This window comes from Diabrotica virgifera, chromosome 7 (assembly GCF_917563875.1).
Source record: "Diabrotica virgifera virgifera chromosome 7, PGI_DIABVI_V3a".
NCBI lineage: Eukaryota > Metazoa > Arthropoda > Insecta > Coleoptera > Chrysomelidae > Diabrotica > Diabrotica virgifera.
In genome coordinates, this window is record NC_065449.1 from 205,095,312 (window position 1) to 205,111,401 (window position 16,090).

At 34.0% G+C, this 16,090-nt stretch overlaps 1 protein-coding gene across 4 annotated transcripts in view; it reads left to right on the forward strand.

Moving 5' to 3' along the window:
* The window catches only part of LOC114339668 (CCR4-NOT transcription complex subunit 6-like), a 243,199-nt gene that overhangs the window by 182,583 nt on the left and 44,526 nt on the right, over nucleotides 1-16,090 (forward strand). For 3 of the 4 annotated variants that reach the window (XM_050657232.1, XM_050657233.1, XM_050657234.1), the window contains exons 7-8: nucleotides 1,544-1,703; nucleotides 6,413-6,628. In XM_050657232.1, coding sequence (XP_050513189.1) covers nucleotides 1,544-1,703; nucleotides 6,413-6,628 — 376 coding nt within the window. Of the gene's footprint in view, nucleotides 1-1,543; nucleotides 1,704-6,412; nucleotides 7,062-16,090 lie in introns of those variants that run through there. The other variant, XM_050657235.1, reaches the window with a different exon arrangement.

Sequence of the window (16,090 nt, forward strand, 5' to 3'; positions counted from 1 at the left end):
GAGGACAAAGGTTTAAAACTTAGTAGGACAAAAACAGAGTATTTGGAATGTTCATTTAAAGATGGAGTTAATACAAATAAAATGGTATCTTTGGATGGTGAAATGACTGCGAAAAGCAATAGTTTGAAGTACCTAGGATCGGTATTACAGAGTAATGGAGAAATAGATGGAGATGCATGGAGTAGAATTGAGGCTGGATGGATGAAGTGGAAGGAAGCGAGTGGTGTGTTGTGTGACAGAAAAATTCCAATGAAGCTGAAGGGAAAATTTTATAAAACAGCCATAAGACCGGCTATGATGTACGGAACTGAATGTTGTGCAGTGAAAAAGAAAGAGGAACAACGAATGCATGTGACGGAAATGAGAATGCTTAGATGAACGAGTGGAGTGACAAAAAATGATATAATTAAAAATGAGTATATTAGAGGAAGTCTAGGTGTGGCACCAATTGATGCCAAAATGAGAGAGCATAGGTTAAGATGGTTTGGTCATATTCAACGTCGAGACGTTAATCACCTAATACGAAGAATTGCTGAAGTGCAGATTCCTGGAAGGAGTAGGAGAAGAAGACCAAAGAAGATATGGGGGGAGACGATTAGGCAGGACATGTTGGTAAAGGGGATTAATATTGATATGACCCAAGATAGAATTGTGTGGGGAAATTGAATTAGGGAAGCCGACCCCGCATTGGGATAAGGCAAAGAGAATGATGATGATCTATATTATTCCACTATCATGATCTGGCTCTTTTTTGTCTAATCTGAGACTGCAAGATGTCTGTATCAACTTTTTCATAATCTCAAGTTGCGGTCTCCTCGTTATGCAAGGTGTCCCAAAAGTAGCGGAACGGTCGAATATTTCGCGAACTAAACATCGGATTGAAAAACTGAAATATGTACACGTTTTCAACCATTTTTAAAAATCTATCGAATGACACTAAACCCGATCCCTCACTCCACCCCTTGGAGGTGGGGTTGGGGGCAACTTTAAAATCTTAAATAGAAACCCCCAGTTTTCATTGTAGATTTGGATTCATTATGTAAAAGTAAGCAACTTTTATTGGGGATATGTTTTCGAGTTATGGATAGATGGCGCTATAATCGGAAAAATCCATTTATCGTGATACCATAGGTAAATTATAGAAACGGTCTATCTCGAGAAATATACTTCCAAATGAAAAACCAGAAAATACGTGTTTAATATTTTTCAAAAACCTATCGAACAACACTAAATATGACCCTCCACCCCACCCCTTATAGGCAATTTCCATTTTTTATTACAGATCTGAATTCGTCATGAAAAATTATGCAACATTGATTCAAAACATTTTTTAGAATTGTTGATAGATGGCGCTATAACTGGAAAAAGACGTTTCGAAAAAATGTTTCGAATAAATGTTGCTTAATTTTTCATGAGGAATACAAAGTTGAATACATGAGTTTCTGGCGTGTCGGGATTTTGGCCGTCAGGATTTTGGATTTCGGGATTTTGACTGTCATGATTTTAGGGTAGACCCATTATTATCATTTTTAAATGTTTTTAGGTACGGGGAGAGTTGCAATGGAACACAAAGACTTCAAGACGTTCAGCTACAAGGCCTGTTTAGAGAAAGTACTCAGCTGTGATAAACCGAATGAGTTTACACATTCCTTTAAACTGGCGTCGGCTTATAATGACGAAATAATGCCGTTTACCAACTACACGTAAGTATTAATGTCTTTTTTTTTTTACCAACGACTAAGTTTGACAGACTACACACATAAACTACATAAAGAGGAACTTATAAAACTGGTTTAAGATCAAGTTACCTCAGGAAAAATCCACCTGGGCTTCCCAGAATACAATGAAGATGAAGATACATGCAAGGTCTCTAAAGAATGAATATTCCACTTTACTACAGATTGATGGAAGAACTAGCCAATTGGAAAAAAGTTGTACAGTCAATCAAGGCCCTGTGCTGTAGCGTTATACGATGATGGTGATGTGTATGTTTGATGGTGTACGTTTTAAAAGTTATGTACGTAAAGGAATATTTCAACGAAACACATTCACTCGTAAGAAGAATAAAAAATGATCACTGAGAACGTTTTTCGAAAGAAATGGGAAACATTATTTTTATGACCTACAAAAGATGGCGCTTTATAAGAGGTCAAAGAACGGAGGCAAAGGAACTAGTAGAACCAAAACACATAGAAAAGGATACATGGATTGACTATATAAAAAAGCTCTATGTAGAGGAAGAACAAATGACGCTAGAACCGGAAACACCCAAAATTACCACAAATGGAGAAGTTAATATAAATATGAGTACACAGGAAGTTCAAAAAACACTTAAAAACCGAAGAACAGAAAAGCTGAAGGTAAAGACGGAATACCAAACGAAGTACTGAAAGTGGAGCAGCAATGACAGAACAATAATTAACAACATCAATTAACAAAATTATAAAACAAAAAATACCGAAAGAATGGAGAACGAGCGAACTAATTTTACTATTCAAAAAAGGAGATAAAAAGCAGGAAACTATCTACCAAAACAACAAAATGGAAGTCAGAACAGATGGACAACTTACAGAACCTATTCGCTCCGAGCGTTAACAAAGTGTCAAAGCAAAATCGACCGACCTGCTCATGATGGCGGTTGCTTGAATCTTTGTAAGGACGCTTTATTGTATGTTTAAATGGGACATTTAAAAAAAATGCCATATCACGTTATTTGTTGTGTTGTTCACTGTAAAATACATGGAAATCTAGTGATGTGAAATACTTTTATTTTCCTCGTTTCCAAAAAAAATTAGATCAAAGAATAAAATTAATTAACGTTGTTATAAGGATGAAGTGAAGTTAACTTTTTCTATTCGCGGTGTGCAAGTACTTGGAAGGGATACGCGAAACGATCGTGCGCGAATAGCGGAGAAATATTGCAACTTTCTTAAATAATTCATATTGTCAACTGAAATTGTCAAATTGACGTACATTTCATACCTATTGTCATTTATGAAGAAAAATTATATATTGCTTCACAATATTGATATAATATGCAATTATTATATAAAGGTAAATTTAATTAATTGTATTTTGCTTGCAATACTGCATTTTAATAACTAATTTTATTTACTACATACAATTGTTTACGTTTGAATAATACAACCTAAATCTTATTTTTTCTTCTTATTATTTTTTTTTGGACTATGGCCTTGACAATTATCCAGTAACCAGGACCATATGATTGGCCAATATAATTAAAAGTGCGAATAAAAGTTCAGAGCGTAGAAATAGGTGTCGCTTTTCCGAACTTGCACGGTCCCAATATATACAAAGGATGTGGCAATATACACATGATATAATAATATTATTTACGTTTTTATAAGTTTTGTACATATTACATACACTTTTTAGCTCTGATGAATCCGAATTGACTCCAAAAAGTACGGATACGGTATGTCCTATATAACCTCACTCTCGCAAATTATGTCAATAAATCTTTATTAACGACAAAATATTTTTTGTTGAACTATAAATGACATAAAAGAATAACGAATGAATTCTAACAATTTGTATTCGTTTATTATCACTAGAAAATAAAATATTCAAGTTTAACAAAATAATCCCATAAGAGTCAATACTAAAACGTCCTTACAAAACTGACAGCGTGTCACGTGACTGTAAATTTCTGTAAATAGAGGGGAGACGCACGGAGCTAATAGACATAGGCAGCGGAATAAGACAAGAGGACTCATTAAGCCCCATCTATGCTCTTCAATTTAATTATGAATGAAATCATCAATTGCGTCAACAAAGGAAGAGGATGCAGAATGGGAAACAAAGAAGTAAAAATACTCTGTTACGCAGACGACGGAATATTGATAGTCCAAGAGGCAGATAGTCTGCAGATTTAAGATAAGAGCAAAAGAATTCAATATGACAGTTTCATCTCAGAAAACTAAACCAATAGTAATCAATAAAGAACCAACCAGATGTAAAATAGAAATTGATGGATCAGTCTTGAACAAGTAATGGAAATAAAATACCTTGGAATGGAAATAGAATACCTTGTCCAGCTACGGAGACCTGGACAAAGAAGTGAAAAATCAAGTACAAAAAGCAAATAGACTATCGGGATGCATTAAGAACACTATATGGCGAAACCTGAAACATGAATGGAAAATAAAATTTGACACGATGTTGATATGTCATAAGAGGATGTGACGTGTTACACAATTTGGAGAACAAGTCCACGGTTGCTCATAATCGGAAGAGATATGGGATGGTTCTTAACGGGATGTTATTAATATTCTCTTATTAGCTTAGAAATAAAAAAAAAATAGAAAAATCAAAATAAGAATGTCAACTAAAAAGAAATAAGATATTGTGCGCAAGGTTACTTTATGGGAACCAAAAAGAATATACTAAATTAGAAACGTAAAAGAAAAGATAGCTAAATCGAAAAATTAAACAAAAACAGTCAATATAAAATCTACAAAATACTTATAGCGTGACTTACCTTATCTATGTCTTTACTCAGCTAAATCTTTGTTGTACTTACGAAACAAGAGAGAAGGAAAAGAGAAATAATAAAATTGTATTTTGCAAGTTGCAAGTCAAACATTTTTTTATTGAAACAAAATGAAATTAAATATGTGATCTCTTACGGTGTTACAAATAGAGATCGTGTGATTACCAAAAAAAAAATAAAAAGTTTTACATAGAAAAAATAATACCTGGTACATCATAGACCTGTATCTTCTTGGTTGGTTTTAAGTCCAAGGTACAATTCACTCCACTAAATGTCACTTTACATATGAATAGATACAACAACAGTACATCAGGTTACTCCCATAGTTTATAGAAAAATTCAGCATTGAATTTATTTTTTTAAAACAAAACGCCACTACTCGAACAAAAATATTAAAAAAAATTGTTTGCTAGTTCATTAAACGGGATCAAAAAATACTAAAATAAAGCAACTCCGTGCTTTAACTACGGTGTTAGAACTAGTAACACAAAAGAAAAACTTCTAATTCCTGCTTGCATGTAAGAAAAATTTATTATACCGATATTGGTATAAGATATCCCGTTCGCCTAAAACAACGAAACGCGGTGGCCTACGGCTTGTTTAGACCATACTGGAACAAACACCAGCACAAAGACTTCTTCAATATAATTGAACAACAATACTCAAACTAAACTGGTAATTCAACCTTTGAGGTGCCGCTGCAAGCAGCGAACCTTCCGAGGCTAACTCCTTGACTTCTTGACGGCTCTAACGTAACTGTCCTCGTCCCAATTCAAGACAAGATTACTAAACCCTAACGCAGAAATTTACACTCCCATTCTAGCAATCATCAGATAGTTTATCCAATAAAAAGAAACCAAATTTTTCTTCTGCCAATAAAATAGCCAGGGTATGTTCCTAAGAACATCCTACTAAAAGTTGTAAATCTTCTTCTTAACCAATAAGAAAATACTCATTACCCGTAAGCAGTTTCTTTCAGTTCTCATCAAAAATGTCAAGTTAGCTCTATCAACGATTGTCGACTCAAAACTGCTTGAAAAACCTTATCGCTACTATGGAATTTATTATGTATATCAACATCCTAGCTCTAAAATAAATAAAACTCTCGTCTCGAAAAACCATTAAATCTCTTTGAAGCAATGCCGTCTCCTCTGTATAATATAAACAATTTGAGGCACTTACGATATCTACGTCAACTTCCTGAGAAAAGTTAGATAAACAACACAATATCCGACGATCGATCCAATTTTATGAGAAACGAAAAAGAATCAGATGACCGAATTCTACGCAATCACAGTACAATTTACGAAACGGATTCAGCATACAGGGTAAACCGATAATACTAGGAGTTCGAAAACGTTAATGATCTTCGCACCCGTTACAAACCGACATATTAATACTGAGGTGAAGTCAAGAATTTATAAAGGCAGTGTAAAATCAATAAGAGATCAATCAGAAACAAGATTCGATACAGCCATAACACAAAGACTACTGGAAACGGCAGTGATGAGGGTACTGAGAAGAATTGCAGGAAATGCGCTGAGAAGTCGAAAGAGCAGTGAAGATATTAGAAGCAAGTATAACGTACAGTGTATAAATGAACGGACACTAAATAGAAAAAAAGAATGGAATAACCACATAAGCAGAATGGGGGTGACACTTGTGGTCAAAATAGCAAGAGATAAATCACCAATTGGTAGAAGAAGTATAAGCCGACCGCGCAAAAAATGGACTGACAACCTTCCATAGAGGTATCAATTCGCCAATGAACAAGCGAAATTGCTTGCAAAGAGGAAGAAAAAAAAGGAATATTTTACTTCTCTGAGAAGAACCCATAGTAGTTTTGCCATTTCAATTCTTATTAGAAAAAAGTATACCAAATTCTATATATTTTTGTAGGTTTGACTTTAAAGGTATTATCGATTATATCTTCTATGCCAAACAAACGATGACGCCGCTGGGATTGCTGGGTCCTCTCTCTCAAGAATGGTTGCAACAGAACAAAGTAATAGGCTGTCCGCATCCTCATATCTACTCAGATCATTTCCCACTTCTTGTGGAGCTGGAAATGGTACCAACCATTACATCCTCAATGAATGGACTGATTGGTCACAGGTAAGAAATTAATGGTTTTTATATTGGTTTCATCATGCGTTCTTCATTTCATTAAATGCATATTGCTTTTGTTACTAATAATTATAAATTTCGCTAATGTAGCTTACATACAAACTATAGCAATTGGTAATACGTTTTTAATAAATCTATATGTATATCTGCTTCCGAAGTTAGGTTAAATATTAAGTTTAAATTTTACCATTCTAATATGGTTCACTAGTGCTTTAATAATTTTGATATCATTTATTGTAAATTAGAAATTTAAGTTATAATTACAAAATTGCTTTTCAAGAAAATAGCAATTTTAAAGTAAAGATAGTAACACTGGAATCTTGGAAGTATTGCCCGTTTTTTGCAATTTGTAATAACTTATGTTATTACAAAATTTGTAAAACGTGTTTACATTTAATGTAAACTCTGTTGTTTCCCATCATCCATCAAAAGAAATATTGGTGATACACAAAAAATACGGGAACATACCCCATGAAAAAGAACTATAGCACTGCACTGTGTTTTTTCCGAAGATTTTGAGATGTTCATAAATAAATTAGAAACATTATAAGGACAAAATCCGAAATACGTGTCTTAAAATGCATGTTCTTTGTTAATCGTTACACAGCCTCCTCCACGATTTTAACTTGATGTAAACTACATTTTGAAATCGGAATAGTAACTATGCACGAAAATTAGAACGACACAAAAAAAGGTAAAAGGCTGGTTACTTGCAGTCTTATGAAATGCTAACAGACTAAACGTGGCTCAATAAACAGGATAAAACAAAACTTTTACACAAAGGCGAAAACTGGACAAGTAAGAACAGTTTTCGTTTAGAACAAAAAACTCCAGGTTGGAACAACAGCAGTTTTTCTATTGTAATATGGCCAGTACTACTATAGGACATCAAGAATGATATAAAAAATAAAATATGTACAATAATGCCATGCCTGAGTCTTTTATCCGGAACTTACATAAAGACACACACACTAACGATACCTATTGGTATATTTACTTGATTTCATTTTGTCGGACCAGGACGAAGCACTTCTTAAGTATTCTCAACAAACACGGTATCCACAGGACACTAAATCAATTAACTGTAACCGAACTCAACAGAATTATGTGAAACGAATAGATATACGCTCAAATCTATCTATATGAATTTGTTACACAAACAGTCGACGAGATAGCGAAACTCGACTCAAAAAATGGTTCTTCTTCTTAAAGTGCCCTCTCCTCAATGGAGGTTGGCTACTACAATTACAAACTCTTCTCTGTGTTCAGCTGTTCTTACTAGCTGTTCAAAATTGAGCCCTATCCATTGTCGGATGTTTCTTAGCCACGTTAGTCCTTCCTAGTCCTCTCTTTCCTTCGATCTTTCCTTTCACTGTAAGTTAAGCATATTGGCACTTATTGGGGGCTATGCTGTATCCTTTACGTAAAGTGATTACGTACATGTGTAAAGTTCAGAATTACGTACATCAGATTACAGTCGTCAAAACATAAGTGTATAAAGTGGTATGATGTATCAAAAAAATTACGTATCTGTTATTTAGGGTTCTGTCATGTCCTGACTGTCAGTTAATTCATGTTAACCCAACTTTTTGCTTGTTTTTAAGTTTAATGTTTATATTTTGAAAAGGTGAATTTTGTAAATCGGTTATTTATGTACTTAAATGCTGTGGCAGAAAGACGTAATTTAAATCTAGAGTGACTTCAGTTACGAGATGGATTACGAGACAACCAGTAATCCGTTTTTATGAGATATTTCAGTGCCAAAAACTATTACTGTGATATAAAATTAAATAAAACATTGTAATTATTACTAGATTAACAATCTTATATTTTTTATGTTTAGTGATAATGTTTAAAATTTAATGGACTAAGCTCATGTTGTAAGTTTTTATGCTTCTTTAATACAATGCTTTTTTGTCTTAATTTCATTGTATTTACTGAGAAAAGAATTATAAATTTATTTTAGACTTGATGAAACAAATAAATTTTGCGAAAGCTTGATATTAATACATTCACTGACACAACTGCATATGAAGTCACTCCTTAAGAAGATGTGACTACATGTGAAGTGTGTCCGTTAATGTGTCTACAGAGTTTTTTTTTATTCTGCCCCTTAACTTAATGACTGCAACATCAAAATACAGATAACAGACACTAAGAATTCAGCTTTTTCACCCATTTAGTGAAGATGTTTTGTTTACAAATCAACATTATCAGTTTATCTACATTTCTCTATGCTATACCGCTATATTTACTAGAGGTGTATGCTAGCTTGGGAAAAGATCATTACAGAAGCAATGCAACCAATTTGTGACAATAATGTTAGAAGATCCTAACGATTCCAGAGCAACAACTAACACATCCAAGGAGGAAGCTACAGCTACCCGAGGAAAGGAATGCGGAATGTTTCAAACAATCAATGTTTAGAGTTTTTCAAACAAGGAAAGGTTAACGCAGACCTATTCTAACTTGGCTATACTGTACTGATGATAGCTAATGAGTCAGAGACATGTGTCTGTCTTCACATAGTATATCTTAAACATACTGTATTTTTTCCATCCTTGTTGCGAGACGTGCTGATATATACTTCCTACTTGATTTTACTGTCAACTCACACTGACCTTGAGGAAGTGGTTCAAGCACTTCAAAAAATAAAGGAATCAGAGGATATTCCTGGGGAAATGTGGAAGCCATTAGGAGAGGCAGGAATAAGTTGGCTAATACGTTTATTTAATAGAATTATGGAAGTTGGACAAATGCTAAACGAATGGAGAAGCAGTATATTTGTACCCGTTTATAAAAACAAAAAAAAATACAATAATGAACAAACTACAGAGTCATAAAACTACCATGAAAATATGGGAGAGGCAGAGTAAGTACTCAGTTCTTATTTATACTCATTAGTTTTGGATCAGTAAACAAGGAAACTGCATAGACCTGGATAATGCGTACCAAAAAAAAGTTGATTAATAGCTAGCTGAAAATTATTTGTTAATAGATTAACAGTGTCTAGTCAGACAAACTTTGATGTATGGGAACAGGGGAAGTATTAATTGTGGAATAAGTTAAAAATTTGGAACGTCAGACTTTGAAAACGTTCCATGTATTTTGTCGGACAGAACTTCCAATTGATTTATTTCCATTTCATTACTCTCATGCAAAAATCAGACTGGTGTTTATCACCAACTGGGCATTTTAATGAGTGGAACAAGAAGAACATGTCAAATGACAGGAATCATGTTGGTTAGTAATATCAGTCTGATTTTTGCATGAGAGTTTAATGAAAGGGTAACAAATCAATTGGATGTTCTGTCTGACAAAATACACGGGAGTTTTAGTAATCTACGTTCCAAATTTTTAAACTGTTCCACAATTAAAACTTCCAGTGTTTGCGTACATCAAAGTTTGTTAAGCTATAGGGCTTTTCATTCACAGTCATTTGTTTCGAGCTTCTGTCATATGCCGTATAATCCGTGTATAGGGCTTTTCATCGATTGTCATTTGTTTCGAGCTTCTGTCATGTGTCATATTCTATTAATATATCTACGTCTTTGTATCATTGGTATATGCCAATAACGTATGACATAGATATATTAATATTATGTGACACATGACTGAATGAAAAGCCCTATATTAATATTATATAACATATGACACGAACTCGAAACAAATGACAATTGATGAAAAGCCCTATTAGCAAATTTTCAGCTTGCTATTAATCAACTTTTTTTTGGTACGTGGGATCCAGGCCTAGCAGGGTAAGGGTGCACTCACTAAGGAGACCAAAGGATGGTATCCTCGCCTAGAACAGAGTATTCTACTACTCTTCATTTTCGTGAACGATCTCATCGCATTTAACATAATGCATCGGGCGATCCATGATATGGTACGAGGGATACCAGGGAGCGAGGGTCGGCGCCTCGTTGTGAGCACAACTTTACATTCCCTGGTACTTACTGTATCCTGATGATGTAGTGTTAGTAGGAAATAGTCAAAGCTACTTAGAACAAAAACAAAAATTCATTTTGATATAATATATTGAAGTACTAAACAACTATAAAATCACTTAAAAATTAAACACTAAACCAATTAAACTAAATATCAAATACAAGTCTATCACACAAACAACTTTGTTTCACAAATAAAAATATCAATATTTATTAATATAACATAAACATTTTCACATAACCAAACTAAACGGCAAGTAATTTTTGTTTAGAAAAGTTTAAAATTACGTTTACGCGTGCGTTTACCTAAAAGAAATTACATACGAAGGTAGGCAACCCCTTGGATATCATTGATACAGCATACCGATTTTACACACAAGATTACAGCCTGTAATTCGAGTTTACCGTACGTAATCGGTTTACGTAAATGATACAGCATAGCCCCCATTATTTCTCAGTATGTGACCTAGGTATGTTGTTTTTCTAACTTTCACTGTGTTGAAAAGTTCTCTTTCCTTACCTATTCTACGCAGTACTTCTTCATTTGTGGTATGATATGTCCATGAAATTTTGAGGATTCTCCGGTAGATCCACATTTCAAATGCCTCCAATTTATTTACGGTTGATGTTTTAAGGGTCTATGTCTCAACTGCATAGAGACGAGTCGACCAGACGTACCATTTTGATAGACGTAGTCGAATTTTGAGTTTTATTCGAGAATCACAAAGTAGTTTTTTTATTTTTTCGAAAGATTTGCTGGCCTGTTTTATTCTTGATCTTATTTCTAGCTCAGAATTTAGGCTGCTATCGATCCTACATTCCAGGTACTTAAATCTATTGACCTGTTCTAAAATGTGCCCAATTATTGTGTAATTCGGAGGTACGTTTTGGTTTATTCGGATTGACATCACTTTGTTTTTTTTTAATGTTTACTTTCATGCCAAAATGCTCACAGGTAGAGTTGGTCTTGTCGATGAGTCGTTGTAGACCCAAGTCGGAATCCGCAATCAACACCGTATCATCGGCGTATCTGATGCTGTTGATATTTACGCCATTCACCTTGACTTCATCCTTGGAATCATCCAGTGTCTCTTTAAATAGAAACTCGGAGTAAATATTAAACAGCAGGGGTGACAGAACACAACCTTGTCTAACTCCCCTCTTAATTTCTACTTTTGCGGATGTAGAACCTTCGATTCTAACTCTTTTCCACCTAAACCGACTTCTTGCAAACGTTGTAACAAATGGTCCTGTCTTACTCTATCAAATGCTTTTTCGAAGTCTATAAAAAATTGTAACTCTTTTAGAACAAGTAGCAAACAAAATTACTATCGTTACAAGGTTATTTTTATTCCCAATTTACATACCTATCTTTCTCCCGGAGCATCTGGTGAAACCACATATTATACTTTCAAGATTCCTGTGGTACTACCATTTAAAATAAATAATTAGTTTTTTTTTACTATGATACAAGTTTAACTCAATCGTAACAAAATTTAAAATGTTAATTCATATTTTGTTTTTAGTTTTAATCCGTACGACCGAAAAATAAATAGGTATTATAATTATCACTATCCAAACCAGAATCCATACGAACACTATTATCAACATTATTATTATTCATAACAATGTGATAAAAATGGTTCAAGCTCAGACTCGAACCAGTGATTCGAATTCAAAATTTGTAAGTAACCGGGCAATGTTAAAAAAGTCTTGGGAGTGAATTTATTCGAATCTTTTGTATTCTTTTTTTTTTTCATGGTTATTTTATACCTTGATAACATTTTATCAAGGTTTTTTTTAAGTTAAGATACGTTGGTTTGATATTTTTTAGCATATAAATGATGATTTTAAGTACACAACATGTATATTTTCATGATTTTTCTTAGAATATATGAGATTTTAATTTGAAAATTACCAAAATTTTCTTAAATCTTTAATCATGCAATATTTTTTGCGCCGACTCTGTATCTGCAATGACGTCAAGACAACTTAAAAGAGATCAGAACTATGCCCACTGACTAAGAAAGTTGGATTGAACATAAATTTTGGAAAGACACAATACATGACAAACCTGCTACCAAGCGAACATTCCTAAGTCGACGAAATAGCATTGGTTCATAAATATAACTACTTATAGCAAGGCATGAAATCCAAATTGCCAGGGACTATCAAACTGCCGAACTGCAAAGAAGAATAACCTTAGCATGGCCGCATATGGAGCTCTATCAGACATCTTCAAGAGCAACATGCCAAATTATCTGAAAAAGAAGACGTTCGACCAATGTGTTACTAGGGTGGGTCGAAAAAAAAAATAATGTTTCATTTTTTAATCGCTATACCGCGGAAAACTTGCCTTTGGGGTATATAAGTAAAATGCAAAGTAAAATAAAGTCATATATTGAACCCCCAGCTAGCGCATCATACTTAAAATTTAGTTTTTTTTCAGAAATCAAGATATTTTTCAATTATTTTTACAATCTTTTGCCAACAATATTTGAACGCGCTATAGTGAAAACTGTTTAGTTAATAGTTTAAAAAATAGAAAATAAATTTGAAACAGACAATATCTTTTAATTTGCGGTAGCGCAAAATACTCAAAAATTATTAAAATTCACATATTAGCATAAGAAGGTGTGGTCTAGTATGTTGTGTTGGGTGTTAATAGCATAATCCATTTTTTGTTCTTACTTTACACTCCATTTAATTGGAATAGAATTATTATAGTGTGTTTAAAGTTATAGAGGATATAAATAAAACAACTTATAATTTTAATAACATGTTTAATTGAAACAAAAAAGAAACCAAATTGTAGCCTAACAATGTCAACAAATTAAATTAAATTTTGACTTTAGAAATAGTCTTTTACTTACAATTTCTGAGTGGGTACGTTGAAGCTGTGCTTACTGTCAAACTTTGGCATCGAAGCTCTGGATGCTACGGCAGATCTTATGAAACCATCTCAGTCCCAACCACTAGGAGGTTCCTAACCATCTTCTAGACATAAGTTGTGCGATAAAGTCAGGCAACTGCCCTGTGGACTTATCTGTTCGAGAACCGGGTCCACTTTCCCACTCTCGATGGTTGACTACAGCTAACAGAGTTTTGAGACTATGTAAGTGTGGAAACGCCTTCAGTTGAACATAAATTGTTAGTATCCTTCATTCTTATATCATACATGCCTGTATGGTTCAAAATAAAGTACAGCAAATACATAACAGATGAACCTGAACACGTTTTTGAGGCTATCAAATCAACCAGATTTCTACCAGATTTCTACCAGAGAATTTGATTAAAGAATTTGATCCTGTAATCGAAAGAAATGTATTTTTCCCACCCAGAAAATTTGCTACTGAGGATGATAGTGGATGAAAGGAAGCACATAAGAGAATTAGGATTCCGAAGAATAATCAAAGAAAGGATGTTAGCTACAGAAACAGAAACAATTACGGTTTTTCGACCTCCAAAAATCAACTTTCATGTGACTGACTCCACTGATTTAATTGATTGGAACACCACTGAAATTACACCACCATCACTGTTACGGAGAGTCTCTGATGATGAAGTTTGGCTAAAATCACTGCTGGTGAAACACCCGAGGATTGGAACTTTGGAAAATTTCCATGTCATACTCAAGCCGTGGAACGCTGCGTCAAGTTAGTGACTGAAGCATCTAAAAAATTTGTCGGTGCTAAGTAATGAGATGGTTTCCTAAGATCTGCCGTAGCATCCAGAGCTTCGATGCCAAAGTTTAACAGCAAGCGCAGCTTCAACGTACCCATTTAGAAATAGTGAGTAAAAGACTCTTTCTAAAGTCAAAATTTCATTTAATTTGTTGACATTGTTTGGCTACAATTTGGTTTCTTTTTTGTTTCAATTAAACATGTTATTAAAATTATAAGTTGTTTTATTTATATCCTTTATAACTTTAAATACACTATAATAATTATATTCCAATTAAATGGAGTGTAAAGTAAAAGAACAAAAAATGGATTGTGCTATTAACACCCAACAGAACATGCTAGACTACACCTTCTTTTAAGGTGCTAATACATATGTGAATTTTACCAATTTTGCGCTATCGCAAATTAAAAGATATTGTCTGTTTTAAATTTACTTCCTATTTTTTAAACTATTAACTACACAGTTTTCACTAGCACGTTCAAATATTATTGGCTAAAGATTGTAAAAATAATTGAAAAATGTCTTGATTTCTGAAAAAAACTAAATTTTAGGTATAAGGCGCTAGCTGGAAAAAAATACAGTGTGGAGACCACGAGCTAACAGAAGAAATATAGGTAAACCACCTACATGATGGGCAAACGACTTCAAAAGGGGGGCTGGGAATTAGTTCCAAGAACCCCAAGACCGACAGAACTGGAAGAAGCTAGGGGAGGCCTACGTTCAACTTTGGACGCAGACGGCTGGATGATGAATGCTTATAAGTAAACGGCAGAATAATTTAGTTCTACAGTGGAGTTACAGCAAGTCGTTTTTTTACACTAATTGTTTTTCTGAATTTGGTATCTTGTTTTGATATAATGGGACATGGGACCAATTTTACAAGCAAGTCTTTCGAAATCAGCAGGCTTCATTCTATTAAAAAATTCGAAAAATGTGCTGAATCCTCAATAATGAGCTCTGATATTAATTGATTGTAGACACCGTATTTTTCATGTTTAGAATAATTAGGCATGCAACGATTTTGCGTTTATTTATAAATATGCTCATCATGCATGAACACCAATGCTTGGCATATGCTGATGATGTGGATCTCATTGCAAGAAGTGGAGAACTGCAAGTACGACAAAAAGGCTGTTCGGACTAGCGCTAAGATTGGACTGAAATTGAATATAAATAAATCCAAGTACGAAAGTACGACATGAACGAATTAATGCATGTCCTGGAATCAAAGAAGCTGGACTACAATGACCTCAGGATTATATCGAATTTATACTATAAGCAACGAGCAAAAGTACGTGTTAACGACCAGCTGTCAGAGGAAATTGAAATCAGACGTGGAGTGAGACAGGGATGCGTGAAACAGCTGGAATAAAGGTAAATGGAGTTCCCATTAACAACATTAGATATGCGAATGACACTGTCATCTTAGTTGAAAATATTGGGGATCTTCAGAGGCTGGTGACCAGAATAGCAGAGTTTGGACAAGAATACGGGCTAACAATGAATGTCAAGAAGACAAAGTTTATGAGAATATCGAAAACTCAAAGAAATAACGAAAATCTCTTCATAAACGGATCCAATATCAAACGAGTCGACCAATATGCATACCTTGGAACAATGATCAACTCCACAGGAGATTACTTACAGGAAATCAAAATCAGAATAGAAAAGGCTAGAGCAAATTTTAACAAAATGAGAAAAGTGCTCTGCACAATAGATTTGAAGTTGGAGCTAAGAGTTAGGTTGGCTAGGTGCTACGTTTTCTCGACTTTGTTTTATGGAATGGAAGCTTTGACCTTGAATGCTGTATCAATGAAAA